At 47.2% G+C, this 21002-nt stretch overlaps 1 protein-coding gene across 2 annotated transcripts in view; it reads left to right on the top strand.

Moving 5' to 3' along the window:
- ATP13A3 (ATPase 13A3) overlaps nt 1–21002 on the top strand; it is a 1430808-nt gene that overhangs the window by 808641 nt on the left and 601165 nt on the right. For both annotated transcript variants that reach the window (XM_069618570.1, XM_069618569.1), the window contains exon 16: nt 8922–9038. In XM_069618570.1, the coding sequence (XP_069474671.1) occupies nt 8922–9038 (117 nt within the window). The remainder of the gene's footprint in view (nt 1–8921; nt 9039–21002) is intronic.

Here is a 21002-nt window from a genome sequence, read left to right as displayed (position 1 = left end):
ACTCTTTGCCCCTACCACTACACTCTCCTCTGCTCTCCACTACCATCATGACTCTAATTTTTCTCTTTCATGCACACGCATACCACTCGCTCATAATCAGCTCAATTGGTATCACCTTCTCATGCTCAGCACCTTGCCTTCACTCTCTTGCACTCCAACAGTCTCCTCCACATCCTTCATCTGGTACGCTGCCTTGCTGGTCTCATGATCTCCCGCCTCCATCCTCGACCTCAACCAAACACTTTCACCCTCCTCTGCACCTGCTGGCTTTCTATTGCCCAGCCTCCCCTGTTGGGAAGTACCTCTTGGTTCCCATTGGCCCTTTACATCAGTTATTCCCCTTGGCCACTCCCTAGCAGACCTAGTCCGATAGGGTCCTGGACATTTCCTTGAAGTATTTATGAAGACTTCTGGCAAGGTCACCTTTCCATTCTCCATTCTTTTGCAGGCAGGCTGCTCTTTCTTCCCCCCTGGTAGTCTCTCCAAGCTTTGGCGAATTTTGCTTCCATCCAGGGCTAAGGAAGGATTTCTGGGTCTCCCTTTGTTTCTCCGAAGTCTCTCCCCATTCTCAGTCCTTTGTCTATTATTCCCCTCTTCTCGTGGGGACTGTCTGCTGTTCGGGGTTTAGGTGTTGAATATTGGATGTCTTATTCCTTTTGGGAAGGAAACATTGCAGCCTATTCAAATTTGGTGATGATTCCATTCCCCTGGTTCCAGTCTGGCTTTTCCTGGTTTGGCCCAGTTGCATTCTGCGAGTGGTGGTTCCAGTCTCCCACTACTTCTTCTCGTTTCCTTTGATTCGTGATTCCGGTCAAGCTTTGCAGGTTTTAGATGTTCACAGGTCCGCGTGTGTTCTGAAAACTAGGTGACCAGGCCTAGAGAGAGGCTGATGGGTAATGAGGTAGGGACAGTGGCACCAATACCTCTGTACATATGTACAGGGCTATTGGTAACCTGCACATACGTACAGGGGCACCCTGGGAAGCCAGTAACTTGGTTCGCGCTCGGATCCTCGATGCCACCTTTGGGGTAGGGCCTACACTGGCTGTACCCCAATAGGGTGCTCACCCAAGGCTGCTCACCCATGTTGAGAGGAGCCTCTACACCACCTGACAGTGTCATATCTATGACTTTCAGGCTCTCCTCTGAGTTTCTTTGTGCATACCAGATGCACAATGCATACTGATAGAGCTGGCTGTTGTGATAGCCATGGGCAGCGGCCTATTACTCTCTCAACCCCTCCTATTCCCTGCACCCCAGTCTAATTCCTAGAACTCCTCAACAAACTGGATTTAAAGTAGGCCTTCCAGTGTAAATTAGTACCACATTCACTACCTTGATTCAGGCAGTCCTTCGATTGCAACCTACTCTAGGCCATGCCCCCCTACTGTACTGTGCCTCTGTGCTGGGCCCATAGAAGACCATGCTGGTTAGCGAGCAGCATCTGGGCACAGTTGGTGTACAAACATTCTGTACCGCATGACTTGCCTTTCTTTCTTTCCATGGTTCGTGGTTGATTTTACAAAATCAAGGACCGGTTTGAAATAAATATGCAATTTTGGATTTTATATCAGCTGGAGAGTGTGCCATTCCTTTTCTCTGCTGAACAAAGCTATCCACAACACGGGCTTGTACACTTTTCAACGTTTGTCTATTAAATTCATATGGAGATACTTTATCACACGCCTTCAGTCATATGTGCTGTACTTATTATACTTCAGTAATCATTTGAACCATTTGTTACTGTATATATGGTTTTCACTTCCCCTGCTGGGTTCACTGTACATTGTGACAGATCTGAGTCTGTGTATTTGGTAGGTTGCCATTTGCTACAAGCACTGTTTTCGGTCTGGATGTAGTTACATGGCTAATGCTTAATTTGTACAAACTGCTTTTTAAATCCTACTCATTGACTCCTTGGCCTCCTCTTGCACAGTGCTAACATTCAGAACTGCTTTGTACCTGGGAATCTGTTCCTAACATGTTGAAACTCTATTGCGCTAGGAGTAGAGATAGGCAATCTTGCTCGAGTTAATCTCAGCGCTCCCAATTGATCAACTCTTTCCAATTAGCTTCCAATACGACTCCTTTGCATTCCCCACTTCAGCCTCAGTAATTTTTCCTCCTCTGCTAAGACACAAATGGTTTCATCTGAGTGGGGTGAAGATAAAAAGGTTCATTAATGATAACTGCACATTTGTGAAACCACTGGCGTGTAGGTTTGAATTGTTTTAATACCTTGTGATTTCTTAAATTCCTGAACTATAAATACCTTCCAATTGATCTTGTTAAGTATTTGTAACATCCAATACAAAAAGCCATTTTCTTTAGGATTTCTTCCAAACACAGATTCCACAACTTGCATGTATCTAATCCAATGCCAATTGACCTTTTTACGCCACTGGAGGGTGCAGTGCAGTGTAGTGCTGCCTCTGCACCGCTTTGGGCTTTTGGTTGCACATGACAACGGACGTGATGCCAGAGGCAGTATGTATGGAGCCCGATGTATCCTCGGATCTCGGTTCATTTTTTGCTGTGTACTCGGTCTGCTGCTTCAGAACACCACTTAGCTCTTGCTATTTATTTTACTGTGTCATGCCTTTCCCCTTGAAGGCATCAGGCTTGAAGCAGAGCAGCGATTGCGGAAAGCACATGTCTGTATCGGACCCATATAATTCAGGTCTTTCATTTCTTGAGAAAAAGTGAGACAGAGGATTGCATATTCTGCCAATCCATGCACTCCAATGTACCCCGGGAGTGTGCTACAGAGCACTAAACATTCCTGTATGGGGGAGAGGTTGAGGATACAAAGACACCAGTGTCGGATCCTCCTTTGATGAGAGCATGATCCCTATGGGATCTACCAGAGGTAGAGAGCTCTTCAGGGGAGGTCAGGAAGAAGCACGGAAGGGGCCGCCTTCTGCCATTAACTCTAAGCACCACTCTCAATTTTCTTGATGAAGAGTACTACTCTCTGCTAATCCAAGAATGAGGAGAGGAGGGCTGCTGAAGAGAAACCAGCACCTACTTTAGTACCATTCCTCCACCTCGTAACTGTGAAATTCTGACTTAGGATGCTTGGCAACTACGCAAAGAACCAATGCTGGTGCGTTCAACCTCTGCAAGGGTCCATGCACTTAAGTCTGGCTCAGTTCTGTTCCATATGGAAAAGACTGCTCCCCTCCAGCATGGAAGCCTTAGCACCACTGGCCTCCATGGCTCTGGTGTCATCAGCGCCTCACAGAATTATGCTCTGGTTTCCTTGAGTTGAATTTATCTCAAGAGTGGGAAATATCTTTGATGAAGAATGGGACCTCATTCATTATGGTCTTGGGCACCTTAAATCTGGTGAGGTGAAGAACATTCCTGAAGATCCATATATGTAGAAAGAGTCTAGGTGAACTGGCTCTCGCCCTAAAAGATGCCATTGGGTTAGCTGCCTCTCCAGAGCTCAACTTTATTCTGCCGTCAAATGGCAAACCTCATTCCTTTTAACAGAAGACTCGGGCCAGGATTGTGGAGACTCTTGAGCTGTCTGCACACACAAAGCCAGTAGTCTAATTTGGCCGGACAGAAATTCTGGGAGAGGATTCTTCAAGGGAAAATAGTCTTCCCTTCAATCCCACTGTTGTTGCCTCTGTTATGGCTATGGGACAGACATCTGCATCTGTTCCATCTGATGACCATGACCTGGAAAAAAACATCTTTAGGTTCGGATCCAGGATTTCTGTCCAGCTACCCCATGGCTGAGAGCTTAGTCATGCAAGCCTCTAGTGTCTGTTCAAAGCCTGCTATGTTTCCTTTCTTGCCTCCAGACAGGTTGAGGTAAACATTGGATACCAAGAGATGCACGATTTTTGCTTCTGGCAGCGTAGCTCTGAGAGCGGTCAGTTCCAAATGGCCCTTGGATAAGCACACCCACACCCAGTGGGCCGTTATCGCTGAAGTGGTAGAGAATTTGATGATCCATGGGATGAAGGATGGTTTCACATCTCTGGTGGAGATTGGAAAGGAAGCAGCATGGTGAGCCGTTCAGTCTGGCCAGGGCAGACCAGACTGTGTAACACATGCAGTGACCATTGGGTCTACCTTGCGTAGACATTCCTGGTTGAGAGTTTGGTATTTGTGCCCAATGTCCAGGCTAAGCCTCTGGACATGCCATTCAATGGTGACAACCTCTATGGGGTAAAAGCTGATGAGTCCTTGGAGATGTTCAAGGCCTGCAAGGCTGTCTGTGGGTTTAGCTGTCCAATAGCATGTTGCCTCCACTCCCAGAGTGTTCCTTTCGCCCTTTACATATGTAACCCACCATGGGAGCGGTCACATGCCCTCTGGCAAACAGGTTCAGCAGTGTTTCTCCCACCAGGTTGAGGCAGAAGTGACCATAGAGGTGATGTAGCCACCTCCACTGTCCCCACTGCAACCACACAGTCTGAAACACTTTTAATTTGGTCCTTGGCCATTCTACCACAGTGAGGGGGTAGAAGATTGTACCTGTTTATGAAGGAGGGGGAGGAGGCCACCTCTGATCCTTGAGCCTTACAGGTTGCATCTCGGGGTTACTCTCTCCCATACATCCATCTTCAACACGACAACCCTCTTTCCTGCACTTCTGCCATGCAGGCTTTCTCTGCTCAGGCAAAATCTCTCAACTGTTGGCAAACAGTGCCATCATGCGGGTGCTTGCCTCAGAGGGAGTGAAGTGCTACTACTTTTTATACATACGTTCTTGTACCAAAAAAGGACATTGGGCCCATTATGGATCTGTGGCTTTTGGACTTGTACCTGAGGGAGGACAAGTTAAAGTGTTCACCTTGACCTTGATCCTCCACGCATTAGAGCTGCACGACCTGCTGCTGTCACTGAACCCTCAGGGCACCTACTTACATGTGTTGACTTGTCCAAAGCAAGGCAGGACCTGATGTTTGTGTGACGAACAACCATTACCAATTCCACATCCTGCCATTCTGCCTTTCCTCGTCCTGCAGATCTTCACCAAGCTGTTGGTTGTGGTAGCCACTTGTCTTGCGAGGGAGACTGTTCACTTCTTCCCCTACCTGAGCATGCACCCCAGATCATGTGATGGCTTACCTGCTGCACACCTTGGGCTTCTTCCTGAACTTCAGGGAGCTCCACCCCATGTTTTGCCATCCCAGTTGCTGCAGATCACAGCGGCGGTTATGGCCACTCGCTCGGGCAGGGTCTTTTCCTCCTGAAGATCGCGTGACAAACATTTTTACAGATGGTGAATTCCTTTTGGTCTCCGAATTTTGTTCATTCTTTATTTGTGTACGCCTTCTGGGTGACATTACCTCCTACATCCTGGCGGTGCCAGAGGTCTGATTGCAAATAAGGTTGCTCCAGTGGCTACTTCGGTGTCAGTGGTCTCAGTTTCAGGACGACATGAGTCCTGCTTTAGGGCTCAGACATAGTCACAGGATTTCATTTGGTTGACCCTTTAGAAAATCATGCTGAGGGGAGGCAGCATTGGTCCTATCTGACCATATTAATAGATGCTTTCTCAAAAAGTTAAGGCGCTCAGATATGAGGTTCAACGGTGAACGGACTTTGGTCCCCAGATAATGCTTGGAAACATCAATTTGCTGGAACTGCAGTCAATCAGGCTAGCCCACATCGCTTTCCTGCCCTCTATTCGGGGTATGTGTATTCTTACTTTGATGAAGAACAACATTGGCACTACCTTAAGAAACGAAGGTTGGGAGGTGGCTTTCTCCCTATGTGCAGGCAAACAATGCAACTGTGGTTCTAGGCTCTGGAGAATGATCCTCTGTCTGCGTCCTATCTTGCGGGAACAGAAAATGTATATGCCCTGAAGTCGTAGTGGGATGTCTGCAAGGAAGTTCGAGATGGGATCTTTGACCTTTGGGGGGAACCCTCAAGTCGACCTCTTTGCCTACAGAGTCAACAGGAAGTCAAAATTCTGCTTTAGGGAATTTCCTTGCAAAGAAGCTCTGGGGGACATATTGCTGAGAAGAGCTTTGTGCCGAGTCTCAGGAAACTGTGGAAGTTTGGGTCCACCATCTTACTGATGGCCATGGACTGGGCTTGAAGGATGTGGTACCCCGTTCTTCTGAACATGTCCATCTGTCCTCCTTAGGCCCTCCCGGGCAAAGGTGTACTTGCTCTCCCATTTGATGGACCGGGTCCTCCACCTGAGCCTCAGCGTTCTTTCTTGGCTGATGAGAAAGAGTAGTATGAGGAGTGGGACGTATCAGACAACCTCATAGATGCGCTCCTTTCTTCCAAGAGGCCTGCTTCCAAATCATCCATGTCTGATGGTGGCATAACTTTTCAGTTTTTATGACTGGAGCGAAATTTGAATCCTTTGACCTGTCCAATCTTGGCTGTGATGCATTTTCATGTATCCTTGACCTAGCAGGGCCTTCAGATTGGCAATGTGAAGGAGTACCTGGCTGCTGTTTGTTTTTGAGAGAGGCCTCAAGTAGGGCTTGTTCTTCACTATCGCTGCTTTTATGCAGTTATACTATCTAAGCAGTGTACCCCATGTCAGTATATTGTTTCAGCATGGGACTTGAACCTTGTTCTTAGATTTCTTATGGTGGCTCTGTTTGAGCGTTTACATTAATGTTCTTTGAGACTGCTCACACATTAGATTATTTTCCTGGTTGCCATCACTTTCACTAAGTGGGCGAGTGAGCTCCAGATTCCCTCTGTTGAAGAAGGTGACCCTACAGGGTAGGCAGACCTTCCTCCCTAAGGTCATATCAGATTTCCATCTTTCTCGACAAAATGTGTTTTCCGGTTGTCATTCCTCTGTCTCATCCTTCTAAGGTGGAAAAAGGGTGGACCCCAAGAAAGCTCCCAGCTGCTGAATTTCTTGGATGCTTGACATTAAAGAGGATGACCAGCTCTTTTTAGATTGCAATGGTGCCTATGAGTGTAGGGCTGTTGCCAAGAAGACCCTGTCTTAGGGGATCGACCTTTGTATCCGAGTGGTACAATCTGGCTGGCTCATTCGCGCGGTTCATTTGATCAAACGATTGGTGGCTTCTTCTGCTCTGTCGGATGTCACTGTGTTGGGACATTTCTCAAGTGGCCCTGGGGGCCCTCCCTGCACACGTTCACCAAACACTACTACCTGGATTCCTTGTCTCGGGATGCTAGCATTGTCTGGTTGGTCTTCCAGAGTTTTGTAGTGTAGATGATGGTTCCCTCTCTCACTCAGTTTTTAGCACTCCTATGGAAGTCTATGGTGAATAATGTATTCTTCTAATGGATTCCTTCCCCCACAAATTTCTTACATCGCAGCAATGTTCTTTCTAATGGATTAGTCCTTCATCCCACAGATTCTTCATTGCCCACCCATTCTGCCCATTTTGGCATATAGCTCATGCACGACCTGCATTTCTGTGGCCCCTCAGCTGCTGAAGTCATGGGGTGCAGCTAGCATCGTATACATATAGACTGCTGCTGATGTCACGTCAGGAATCGTGGAATGCCCACGGGCACAGAGCAGCATTGCAGCTCCTAGTGACTTAAAAAAAGAATTCTGGGGATAGCTAGCGCTAGAAAGGTATATTTAAGATGAATAATCTTTGGAAGGAAGGACTTCTACATCAGAAGAAAAAAGTAGCTAGAGCCAAGTATTTTTGCTCTCTGTAGATAGAAGAATCAACTATTTGGTGAAGAATATGCTGACTGTCGAGTAGACACTTTGTTGCACATCTTTTTTGGATGTTACAATAAAAGCAATGGTATCTATGGCTCAGCCACATAAGGGTTAAATTGCTGCATTACCAGATGCGACTGCTAAATTGCGCAACTAAGTTATGCTTCTTGTATTGACCTTGAAAGAAGAATGGCCTGCTAAATCGACCTGTTCGAATTTGTGCTTAAGACTTGCAAAGCGATCTGCCTATGGTGCATTTAAGTGTTATCCATGAACTATTACTGAAGTGAAGTAGTTAAGATTGTGTTTAAATATATTCTACATACAAACAAAGCCAAAAAAGAGTTTGAGCAAGGGATAACCTTTTTACCAACTCAAAAGCTCGAGGTGCCTGGATTGTGCTAGGTTGCTAATAATATAAGTTGCTTGGTGAATACTGGCTTACGGGTTACTTCCAATACCAGTAGTGGTGTATATGGTTAGACACACAATTTATTGAAACTAAGGACTATCTAGAAAAGGGCACAGTTTCAACCACCAAAAAGTTAAACAAAATGGAGCTACAAACATCTTCTGCAATTCATATGTACAAGAGGTGTGTGCGGCAGCAGCCTTTTTTTATTGACCTTTTATCTGGGACTTCAGAGTTTAGATCAATAAAATCTAGCAATGCCTCTTGCCAAATGATAGAGGACTGCTATTTTAAAAGTCAGTGCCGACACGCTGTTGTCTAGAGATGGTCCCAATCTGTGGGGCAGATTCTCTTGTGTGCAGAAAAGGCAGCTTTCTTATGAGCACATGCTTTCAAAATTCTCTGCAGATGTAGAAATGTTTGGACGATTCCAGCAGATTTCTTCTCGAACTTTGGAATTACTGACTCTGCAGGAATATGATAAATAGTTCTGCAGGTTTTTACAAAGTTTTCTGTGCATTTGGACTGCCTCTGACCCACTTGATCCGCTACTTGATTTTGCAATCTTCTCCTCACTTTCTACAAAGCCATCCGATTCATATCGGACATCACTGCAAACAATTGTAAATTTCCTTTATCACAGAAATGCTGTTTGTTGGCTTTTTCTTTTTGAGTAAAACACCCCAGTTTTGACCATGCAGGAAACTTGACTGATACTCTTCAACTTGATGAAGTCGGTACTTTCAATGCTGTTGTAAAATGTTCATTGTGGAAGTCATGGTGCTATAAAAGGCATTCGTAGAAAAGCATGTGGATATGGTGTCTAATCAAATACTGACTCCTCTTTTTGCATTGCAGATTCTCGATGAAGCAACAGAGGAAGAGACTGCCCTTCACAATCGAATTATGCCCACTGTTGTCCAGCCTCCAAAACAACCCACTTCTGTACCCAAGGCATCAACAGATCAAGACATGGTAAAACGTTTGGCAGTTAATTTGAACTAATTAATTTATAAGCTAGAAGCAAAAACGTGTGAAGTTTAGAAGGTGAACTGTTCCCTTCAACCCACTGCCTTTTGTACGGAAGGAGTTCCGGTTCTGATCATGCAATGGTTCACCCTTCCATTCAGAGTTGCCTATTGTCCCCACAGCATGAACCTTTATTCATGCGTGACGTTATATGCAGCAGTTCAAATGCAGGGATTAGAAGTGTGGTGTGGCAAGAAATAGCATGCAAAGCGTTGTTCCTTAAAATGCCGTAAAGTAAAGATGATTCTGATGACGTGGCCAGTTGGCAATTATGTGTTCACATTTTGTGAGTCGATGGAACCAAATTACTAAGCACGCTAGCATAACACTACAATACTTTTCAGAGGCCAAAACATCACTCATAATTAGCATAGCTCCAGTGTGTGCAGTAATTGATATATGCACTTTGCACTTTTTTCATCAGGTATGCATATCAATTTTTTTCATCACTGCAACATTTAGATCTATGGTTCTGTGTACAGGTGCAATATATTAGATGCGCACTATGCACTTTATCCATGAGCGCTGCATATTTATTATGTTTATTAATCAGCATATGGTTAATGATGTGTCATTGTGTCCAGTTATCAATACTGATTTATTATATGCACTTTAATTTTGTATTTGGTTTTCATGGTGCGGGCCTGGCATCGCTTATTGAGCTTTGCTCAGGTCATCATGGTGCCTTTTGGTATCAGTTTATTTTTTCATTCTGTGTATGTTATTTTCTTACTAAACTGTTTCTAGTATCACCCTCCATCTCCCTTTTCCATCTATATTGCTGCAGTAAATGGATACCGACCAAGGACTTCCCCCCGCAGTGTGAATCCTCCTTTCATACTACAAATGATTATTTTATGTTTTGTCCCCGACACATGCCTCTAGTCCCTGGAGTAGTTCCCTGTAGCCCCCCCGGCCTTATATGCCTGCCTGGAACGTCTCAATGAGAGTGCCACTTGGTGTTCCCCTCTCACCTCACTGGATTTAAATCCCCATCTTTACCACCTTTGGGACACCAACCGTCAACGATGGTGCTCACTGCAAGCTACAACCATATGCAAGACTTACATCGCTCAATAGCGACCCAGCTCGGCTGGTGCCTGTGCCATAAACACTTCAGAGGCATTGTGACCCTTCCCCCACTCCATGTGTAGTGATGTGGTACAGCACTCTTCAGGCCTTCTCTAGCAGGACTGGCAGTGGCTCTTACACTATCTCTGCAGCCACCGCGTTCAACTCTTTATTGGGGGGGATGGCTGGTTTCAGAGGCTGCTTACCTCTGTGATCTCGCTCTTCTCCACAGAGCTCTTCCCTCGGGGCCAGCTGCCCACTCCAGGGAGCCCCTGGACCCACTCTGAACTGAAGCGGAAAGAAAACACACTGCCGTGATGGAACCCCTATGTGGGCCCACAGCCATTGGATCCCATGTAGCACACTATCTGAGCAGTCTGCCCACTCCTCTGCTGTGCTCGCAGTCCCTCGTAAGCAGCCACACACCCGCCGAAGGAAGGCCTCCGGAGCTGCAATCCTCCTAGATCAACCTCAGTGAGTAAAGCGATCAGCCCACAGCACCCTGCAGCCACTTATCAAGATTTAAAATCTAGTCCGTGCCGTCTGCGTCCTTTCGGTTCATGAGGGACAAAGGTGGCGGAGCTCGTTACTCTGCGGCCATGTTGATCCCTGCTGGTCTCTACAGCTACATTTTAAGTATGTAAATTACAAATGTACTTTCCCATATCCTATATATTTCTGGATAAGAATCTTTCTTTTGGTACGTGCAACTTTAAAGCAATTTTGTAAAGCCATACTTCGAGAGTTTGTGAGCAAACCATGTATTACACCTGTAAGGGTGCAGAGTGAGGACACTGACACACAGGTGGCATGTTGAAACAATTGGCTTTATATAAGTTTTAAAAAGAAAAGGAAAACCTACATATCCCGATCTCTGAGGGTGTTTTCCTTCCCCAAAGTAAAAGGGTGTTGTCTGGATGTCCGAAATGATAAAAGTCCAATGTCCTTGGTGCAGAAACCTCACTCTGTCCCTTCCACCTAATTCATAAGTAAACTGACAAAAAAAGGGGGCGGTCGGTCCAAAAGAATGACTCCCTTCTTCTGGATGTCTTGAAGAGGGTTGGTTCTTTTCGGCCTGCATGAAAGACTCCCTTCTGCAGGCATTTATCTCTGCAGGTACTCAATGTCCCTGAATACACAGTTCACTGTTCCAACGAACACTGAAGATGGTTTCTAATCATTTATGCAGGATTATATGCTTTACAAAGCAAAGTTCCCAGTGCCAGGAGGAATGTCTCCCTTGCCCTGGTCTTTCTCTGGATCTCAAAAAGGTGCAACACAAAATTCTCAAAGTCAGGCTTCTTAACATATTTCACAATGCCAGGCTTCTTAACAGATTTTCCAATGCCAGGGGAATGACTCCCTTCCCCTGGCTTCTCACCGCCTTCACAAAGCCAAGAGGATGCCTCTCCTCTCTTGGCCTCTTCCGTGTCCTTAATCTCACACAAGGGGGAATAACTTCCTTCCCCTGAGCTTTCCTTACCAATCATCAAGTCTCTTGCAGGTCCTAGACCTCTGCTTCTCTCTTTCTGCTTGTGCCAACTTAGAACACTTCCCTACCAAGCATGGTCCTTAGTCAATTGCTCTGTGATTTCCCTTCTTCTCATCGGCGTTGGTCCCAGACCCTGCTTCTTTATGTTCCGGTACTTGGTGCCCTCTTCTCCCAAGTACCACTAAGAGGAAGATGGCTCGTGTGGTTCTCATGTAGTTGGTCCCAGACCCCTCTTTGTGTGCAGGTACTTGGAGCCCTTTTCACCCAAGCACTTCCATGAGGAAGATGACTTGTGGTGTTCTCACATAGTGGTGGGCCACAGACCTCTCTTGTTTGTCTTTGGATACTTGCGGCCCCTTTCCTCCCAGTCGTGCCACTAGGAAGATAACTTGTGTTTTTGTTTGGTGGGTCCCAGAACCTTAAGCTTCTCTTGTGTGTCATAGACCTGGTTTACTTGTCTGCCAGGTACTGTGAATATGGAGATGCTGACTGCACCTTCTTAGTTTCACCCCCGGCCAGCCCAAGTGCTCCCTCTAGCTCTAGAGAGCCTTGTAGTGGACCGCCTAGGAACACTGCAATCTCAATCTTCCTCTGGGCAGGTCAGTCTTCCCTTCACACGCTTCCCAAGCTTCAGGAACACCGGGAGCTTCTTTCTGCCAGCTTGCCTTCTGGTCCTTCCACTCTGGACTGGCCCTGGTCCTTTTAGATCCCCTCTTGGAGTCCTGGTCTGCTCCCTTCCACCTTCTAAACAACTGCTTCCTGAGTCTCTTCCTTTTCTACTCTACGTGGACCAATGATCAGCCGGCAACAACTAGACTGCTCATTGTGGTTCTTAGGAGTACTCTTCATGCCTCTGCTCCTCCTCTTTGTCCCATGACTTATTTCAAGTTGTCTAGATTGCTCATGTTGGTTCAGTGGGCCACTCTGGATTGCTCTGTGAATCTTCTTTCTCCCAGTACTGATCTTGAGGACTCCCAGTGAGTCCTAGCTGTTCTTCTTTGTCACAGTCTTGTGGTGAATTTGACATGGGTAGTCCCTACTCTTCCTCGTCTCAGTACGTGTGGAGGAGGTGGAAGTGTCTTTCTTGCACAGGTACATGAAAGTGTTGTGGACTATGCGATCCGGTATAGGTTAAGAAGAGGGAGGCTGTGAAGGGATAGTGCTATGCCGCGTTCTCCCAGGAATGTCATCCTTCGTCGTATAAGGGCTTTCCCTCCCTACGTGTTCCTTTCTGGGTGCACCACCCCCAGGGGCACTATTGGACTGTGGCTGCACCGCTCTGGCCCCATGGGAAGGACCCCCCAATGGGAGAAGGGACGACATTTAAGAATTCGTCACACACCATGAAAACGTGCCTGTTATCAATGTGATACTAGATTACATTCATACAGACAAGCCAATGTTGGCACTGTTGCATCCCACAAACCAGATGGCTGAAAGAAATGGCGATGAATGTATTAAAAGAAGATAACTTGGAAAAGGGAGGCTGTGTCTCTCAGAGAATTCGTATCGGGCAGCTAGAAGTAGGTGAAAGTTGCAAAAATAGACTGGTTTTTGTAAATATCCGCTCAATCCATCTTGGGAAAGGGAGATACAAAAACACTGACCATGCCGATGAAAACCAGCCGAATCTCTGACCGTTTTAAGTGAAATAAACACAGGTCCACTTGAAATGAAGACATTCAGGCCCAACGGAATTCTCTTTTCAATGAAAGAAAACGGACGTGACAGTCCATCTATCCTTTTGGGTAGGGACATCAATTAATATGGATCGCAATTATGCAATATACAGATGTTAAACACTAACCACACTTTCCTCTCACACATGGAAAAACCCATATTTATAACAGCATAAGTATACTCTGTTAGTGGAAGCAGACATCAGACTGTTATGTAAAGAAAATAACGTATGCCATGTTACCTGACAGGGCTAATTGTGTGTGCAGCCTTCTACAGATGACTTCTGTGAAGTTAACCTTAACTACCATACACATTTTTGCTGGCATGTAAGTGGGCAGGGACAGAGAAAACAAAAACTTGTGTGAGGCTAGAGAAGACCTTATGCCACCTTACGCCAGTGGTTATGGCACTTCTGACCTAAAAAAAAAAGAATAAAAAGTTGAGACCCTGCCATATCTAAAAGAAATAGGAGGGTCCCGCGTTTGTAACCATGCCTTAATGTTCCTAAGAGCCAAGCAAGTAGCGCCTCATGCATCTATTGTCAATTGTGACTATTCCCTACAATGACAGTTTAATTTAAAGCTAAAAGAAACCAATTGGTTATAATTCCCATGTGACTGGCTTGAAAGCCCCTGACCGTATTATGTTCTTTAAGGCAATAAGAAAAGGGTACATTATGTCACCAACAATCACCTAAGAAAGAAACAAATCCAGCTCTCCAGGAATAAAATGTTAAAACAGAGTAGACAATATAATGGCCGTTATACTTGCAACCGTACAAAAATGTGTATATGTATATAAGTAAACTAACCAGTATCCCAAGAAAAAGTGCATCCAAGCAGGACAGTGGACCTGGACAAGTGATAAAGACCCAAATTGCACCTGAGACCAAATTAAACATTGTCACGCCTTTAGCTTGTTTTGTGTGCAAATGGTGAATGCATAGAATTCTAGAAAAACTTAGTTGACTCCTTTTCCGGGAGCACCTTCAAGTGCAGAGTCTGGCAAAACGAAGCAACAATATTGTCCTTTCCACCACCAGTCACCCGATCTCATTATTAAAGTGGGGTCAATCTGTCCCAGCAAGCAGGAAGGGGAATCGATCCAAAAAGTATTTAGACAAAGCCGGAATGTAATTCCCAAAATGACGTGTGTGTATCCAGTGAAGGGCACCCAAGCAGAGTGCATATTCCCCCAACTTCATTGTTGTAGAACTTCCAATTAGCAAGTCAAGGACTGGCAACACAGCCCTTTTTTCCTCCTTAAGGGTTCAGTTAATTCATTTAATAGGTGCTCAGGTTATGTAACTGTGTTGTGCGCAGACTGCGTGCATACAGCATTTAGCGCGGAGTGCAATCAGGGAGTTAACACGAAGATGAAGGTATGGCAGCCTCGTTGTGACTGCCATGTGCAGCTCTGGCATGTTCCCTTTATTCAGATTACATGCAATCTGCCTCAAAGGGGCCTGGTTTAGGTTATAATATCCCACCCAAACTATGAACAATGAACTTTACAAAAAAAACAATCAGTTCGACAGTCACTCAATGGGCTTGAGAGTCTTGGGGGAATTCACTGATGCACAACATGCTCATCGAGATTGCTTGGTCTGGCCCATGCCAGTCTTCTAGGAGATAGGGGACCTGTTTCTACAGTCTCCGTAAACGAGGAAGAATCTGCTGGATGTTGGGGGTAGCTTGTACTTCGTCATTGTCCTAACCGTGCGTCTCTTTTGGTCTTAATGAAGTAATCGGGTAGCTTTGTTCTGACAGAATCAAGGTCTCAGAATTGATCACATTGCTTTTCATAATAGGTGTGTATGCGCTCTGCTGGATCTTCTTGAAGAAGCTAATATTTCAGGTTGTACGTTGTCGCCCACTGGCTGCCTTTAACATGGACCTTCTGACTTTGACAACTTTCCACTGTGTGGGGTTAAAGTTCAGGGACATTTTGTTGGTCCTCCTATTGGTTCTGACAAGCATAACATCTCCCGCTGTGATCTGCTCTTGTTGTAGTTTCGTCCAGTGGTTTTCCTTCTCATTGCTGATTTGCCTTTGTTCCATCACTGCAGAGTTGCCAATCAAGAGATGCTGCCTGGAAACATGACTTGGGATAGTTTCACAAATGCATCTTCCCTTGAGAGCTTCACATGGGGCGACCCCAGTCGAAGAATGAGGTGTGAAGCTATACTCGGCTACAAATTGGTAGACTGATCTGCATAAGTCGTGCTGTAGACTTTGCGCTATCCGGAACCGCTTGTTGCCGGTGTGCATAATTCTTTTAGTGTCCCCATTGGTGCAGGACCCCAGCAGGGTGATTCTGTGAGGAGAAATACTAAGATCATGCAGGAAATGTTGGAATCCTTGAATTTTAAAAGGGGGACCATTGTCTGGATTAATTGATAAATCGTGTGAGTCAAAGGCAGGGGAGTTGCTAGGTCTGGAAAAGACCCAGGGCTACACTGATGTCGGAACTGTTGGGACTGGGGGCTAGCTAGTCTTTTGGCTGTAGCTCCTGAGATTCTATCTGGGGCTACAACCAAAAGATCAGGGGCTATAGCCCCCTTAACCCCACCCTAGCAACGCCCCTGGTCAATGGGTTGCGAAAATCTTCTAGCACTGACATGACTTCTCCAGCAACTGTGGTGTTCACAAACTCGAGTTCTAGGTATTGGGACCATTGGTCGATTAGCACTAGGAAGTGTTGATCTGTGCTAGTGAAGCCAAAGTCAATGCTTAGATGTCCCCAGGGTTTTAAGCTCTTGGGTAGAGGATGAATCGGTGGAGATTTCTGCACTGGAAGATGTTTGACATCAGATGTAATATTTGACAAAAGCATGGACTTTTTCTTCAAGGTGGAGGAACCACGCCTTCTGACAGAGTCTGCCCTTTGTCGTGCATTGATGACCTTGGTGGGCCACTTCTAGAACTCTCTGTGAGGTCATGCAGAAAGAGGATATGTGTTCCCCCTGTAGAAGGAAGCCATATGAGGAGCTGGATAGTTCATACCTAACTCTAGACGTGGCTTGGAAGGTGGATGTCGCTTCAGGCATACAATGTTGCGCTGAAGGGAGACGCCTGTTCCACTCAACTGACCCTAATGTGGTGGTGATGATGAGCCGGTGGCCTTCATCTTTACTGGAGATCTTCTGTATCCCACTGAGCGACATGGACCTTGGGCCATTGTTACCACGCATATTTGAATTTCTGTCTCATAGCCACTGGTATCGATTTCTGCGCAGTGATGTGATGAGTGCCTAGATAGAAAATCTTCTGTGTGGTCAATTCCTGATGTACGGGATCAGAAGTAGACACGGGACACACCGGTAGTATGCTTGTTGGCGTAAAACCTTATTCTATAGAAAGTAAAGAAAAACGCTATCCGTCCCTACAACTAAGAGGTGTTTCCCTGCCTCAAACAAAACGAAGGTTGGAGTTTGAATGTCAGTCAGAAGAGAAATAGTCCACTATCCTCTGTCCGAAAACCTTTTTCCGTCCCTTACACTTCAAATGTAAACTATATAACTTGTTCCACCCTGACTTCAAAAAGGTGACTCTTCACTTCTTGGTAGTTTCTTTGGCAATTTGACTGTTGGGGGAATATCCCTCTTACCCTGGCCGTAGCTAGGCCTTTTGATATAGTTCAGGCCTTCTTAGGCAGCTCTTTACAGTTCCAAAATGATAGGGGAAAATATCTCCCTTCCCCAAGCCTTTCTTGCAATATTCCCAATGTGGTCTGTAGTTTTGCCAGAGGATATATTCTTCTTCCCCCTGGTCTTCTCTTGGCTTTTGCCTGAGGTTTTCTCTAGCTTCCCCTGGTCTTCTCTTCCAGTCATGTGGGTCACAGACCTCTTTTTAAGGCTTATGTCTTTCACTCAGGTCTGATTCACTATCCTGCTAGGCACTGTTTTGCATATCCAATTCTTCAGTTCTTTCAACACTTGGGCATAGACCCCCTTCTCTATGTTATCATTTCTCTTAATCGAGCCTCGTACACTATCCGGCCAGGCATTGTTTCTCAAATTGTATTCTTCGTTCCTCTTAACATATGGGTCCCAGACCCTTCTTTCTGGTTTGCAATTATAATGTCTCTTAATCAGGCCTGGTTCACTATCCTGTCGGGTACTGTTTCTCATACAAACTCCTCTTGGATTCACTCTTCTTGGATTCTTCCAAGCACTGGTACACAGAAGATGCCGATTCTTGTACTCTGTTGTTTTTAACAACTGGTTTTACCCTGGGGTTTTCTCCTTTGCCCCGACTTGGTTCACCTCCACCCCTCTTAACAGGGAATTTGCTCTGCCCCCTGCTTTGTAGAACAGTTCCCAGTTAATTAACACAGTTCTCTTTAAGGTCTCCCTCAATCCCAGAGGCGTGCTCCTTACCCCTGCTCTGTGGGTTGACGCTCTCTCCGGCTCCCAGATTCTCTCGTCCCTGGAAGCCGTGCCGCAGTCCCACAGCCCGATGTCCCTCACAACTACAGCGGTTCTTCTTTCCACTCTCCAGCTCGCTGCCGGATACCTGTTTCTCCCGCTGTGGTCCTCATGTCTCAGCTGTGTGTTCCGCTGGGCCGCGCCTGTTCAGCGTCCTGGCCTCCTTCGATCCCTGTTGTCCGCACGGCTGATCCCTCCAGCTTGCGCTTCCTCCAGCAAGGATCAGACAACGAAAGAAGTTCTTTCTCTCTTTTTATCATTGGCCTGCTTGTGTGTGGTTGAGAGTTAGTGAGTTTGTCTTGGTTCCACAATGGGCTCTTAATCCTCTTTTCTTTTTCGTGTCTCTTACTCTCATCACAGTTTGATTACTCTCATAGACAGGTCTACTATGAGTAGAAAGAGCGGGTTAAGAGGATGTTTTTTTTTTTGTTTTTTGCCCTAACAGTGTCGCATTCCACCTTGATAGTCCTTGCTTCCTCCACAGACAGGGTCCCCTCCCAGGGGATCCTCCCACTGAGTACCACCCCCAGGCAGACTATCGGGTAGTGGCCTCACCTCCCTGGCCCGATGGGAAGGATTCCCCTTAGGGAGGAAGCAACAACATCAAGGGATTCATCACTAGTCTGTAGGGTAGTGTGACGTCATACGCCTGATGCTGGATGGAGCAGCCACTTTTAACCCTGTGTAGATGGGTGATGTATCACCGGACGTGGTCGGTAATAGGGGTTTGTGTTAATAACTATGGCTATGGGCTTTCCATGCACGTAGATGTGGTAGTGCTTGACTTATGTGATGAATCAAGGGAATTCATCCCCTCTCCCCAACAGGGAGCCCCCCTGTGCAGCTAGGGAGGTGAGCCCACTCTGCATCACCCTCCCTAGGGGTGGAGGCGAGTGGGACCTCACCGGGAGAGACTCCCCCTTTGGAGACAAGGACTCACGTTCCTGTGAGGACCTCCCTAAATCTGTGCACACCATGGCCTACATGGGTTGCCCTACAATACTAGAGACTGTTAAACATAAGACTGGGACGAAGAAACACTCATTAGATGGTATTATCACAAAAAAGGAGTATGTACCTTTAAATCGACAAGTGATGTCGAGAGAGAGAGGAATGCATATGCAGCCCAGGGAAGGCCCTGAGCTGTGTAAGACCTGGAGAAGGCAGAGTAAGCCCACGAGTTTCGTACTCGCACGTCCCGTCCGCTTTCCTCCATCCTGGTGGGCGTCCCCAACATGGCGATGGTACCGGAACCATTGGCAGCGCAAAATTCAGCTTCTCCTTTAAATTTAGTATAGCGTGTTGGGGCGCAACCTTGGCTGAGGGAACGGCCCCACCCTGCAGCACCTCACCCCCTTTTTCCGCACGGACGGTGTCGCACCTGGCAGCCAGCGCAGAGACTTTTTTAGCTTTCCGCTTGCTCCCCTTTTTTTCCACTTCCCTTTGGTGCCTTTCCTCCCCAGCGCATGTCGACCACAGGAGGTTTCATGAGAAATGCCTCTTGCGACCGCTCATTCCCGACTTCAGATCCCCATGCACTCTGTCTTGAGTGTTTGGAACCCGACCACTGCTGGGACTCGTGTGCGGCCTGCAGTGCTCTTGGTCACAGGGCATTGAAGAATCGTTTGTCACAGTGGAGGGACATCTTCCACACTTCTCCTTCTCCCCACCTTAAGGACTTCGTCTGCGGGACCTCTCGTCAAGACAAGGTAGGACCACTGTTCAGCACGACCCCACAACACAGAGACTCCATCTTCGGGATTCCCATGGACGCCTCTGCTTTGGGTGCAAGACCCAAGCTGTATCCTGCCATGTCTGAGGCTTCTCCTAGCCCAGGGCCTAAGCACCCCACTGGCCCAGGGCGTGGCGCAAGGCTTCAAAATGGCAGAGCGGCATGTGGCAGCGCCTGCCAGGCAAGTGGCCATCTTGGACCCTGCTCGGGGCCCGCCGGTCCTTGCGCCCATTGAGTGGGCCTTGCAGGACGATTCCAGCCCCTTCCCTCGGGAAGCAGCATTAGATTCTATGGGGCAGGGTTCTGGTCCCCTCCGGCTTACATCTACCCATCACAACCCCACAGCTGCGCGCACCACTCTTCTCAATGCTCTGACCCGGAGAGGAGGCCCAGAATGTTTCCTCTTCCTCATGCGTTCCCCGCAAATGAAGGGGCTCCTGAGGGATATTGTGGAGGAAGTCATCCCACAGGCGGCGCTGCCTAGGCCTCCCTCCTCTAGGTATTCCTCCTGTTCTTTCTGCACTCTGGTGCCGATCCCTCCTCCAGTTCAGGCCCTACCAGTCGTACTGACCCCTTCACCTCCTCCCGTACCGACAACGCCTCCCCTGTTGGACTTGTCTGCGCCTCTGGACCTGGGGGGCAGGTCCCTCCGGCACCTGTATCCCAGGGCCCGGATTCCCCTCCGCCTGTGAAAAAGGGGAGGGGGGGCCGCTGCCTCTTTAGATTCTAAACCATCGTTTTTGTCCTCTTCCTCCACGGGAGCCACCTCCACTTGCCTCTCTAAGGAGGAATTCCTGGGAAAGCGCTGTTACTCCATATCAGGACTGCATCTGTGGCAGGTCAGCGCGGACGCCCTCTTGGCAGTGACTAACCAGAAGCTGTGGCTGGAGCTTGGTGAATTTCTGCCTGACCTCCTTTTGGACAAACAAGCCTCCTTCAAGGCCGGTGTGGCAGACGCCCAGGCCATTTCGCAGGTCTTCATGGAGTCTTCGGTCTCTCACATCGACCAAACCAGCAGAGGGCTGCGTCTTGGGGTTGAGATGAGGACGACAGCTTGGATGCACGCCACTAACTTTTCATCTGACTTGCAAGAGCTGATTATTGATCTGCCTTTCAGGGACGTGGACCTTTTCCATTCGTCCACGGATGACGAATTGACAAAGAAGAAAACACTGCCAAGTCCTGGGCCATCATGACAAAACCAAGTCAGAAGTCTTTCCTACAATCCCAGGGTAGGACGGAGTTCAAACTCCAAACCTTCTCTGGCTTCAAATGTTTCAGGGTACGCAGAGGCCTGACGGGTCGCCCAGTGACAGCAGAAGGAAGCAACAGAGAACGTTGTGTGTGTTTTTCCGCTCCCTCGCCTCCGACGCCAAGAAGCTGTGATGTCTAGGTCGAGGAACACGGTTCTCCTGTGGGGGGCCATTTGGCTATGTTCCAGGGCACCTGTAAGCATCTTTTCAGCAACCTCTGGATCCTATCCGTAGTTTCCATGGGCTTCAGTCT

Source organism: Ambystoma mexicanum, chromosome 10 (assembly GCF_040938575.1).
Source record: "Ambystoma mexicanum isolate Mex_15411 chromosome 10, UKY_AmexF1_1, whole genome shotgun sequence".
NCBI lineage: Eukaryota > Metazoa > Chordata > Amphibia > Caudata > Ambystomatidae > Ambystoma > Ambystoma mexicanum.
Note: the sequence above shows the minus strand (reverse complement) of the source record. Positions and strands in the feature narration are given on the sequence as shown.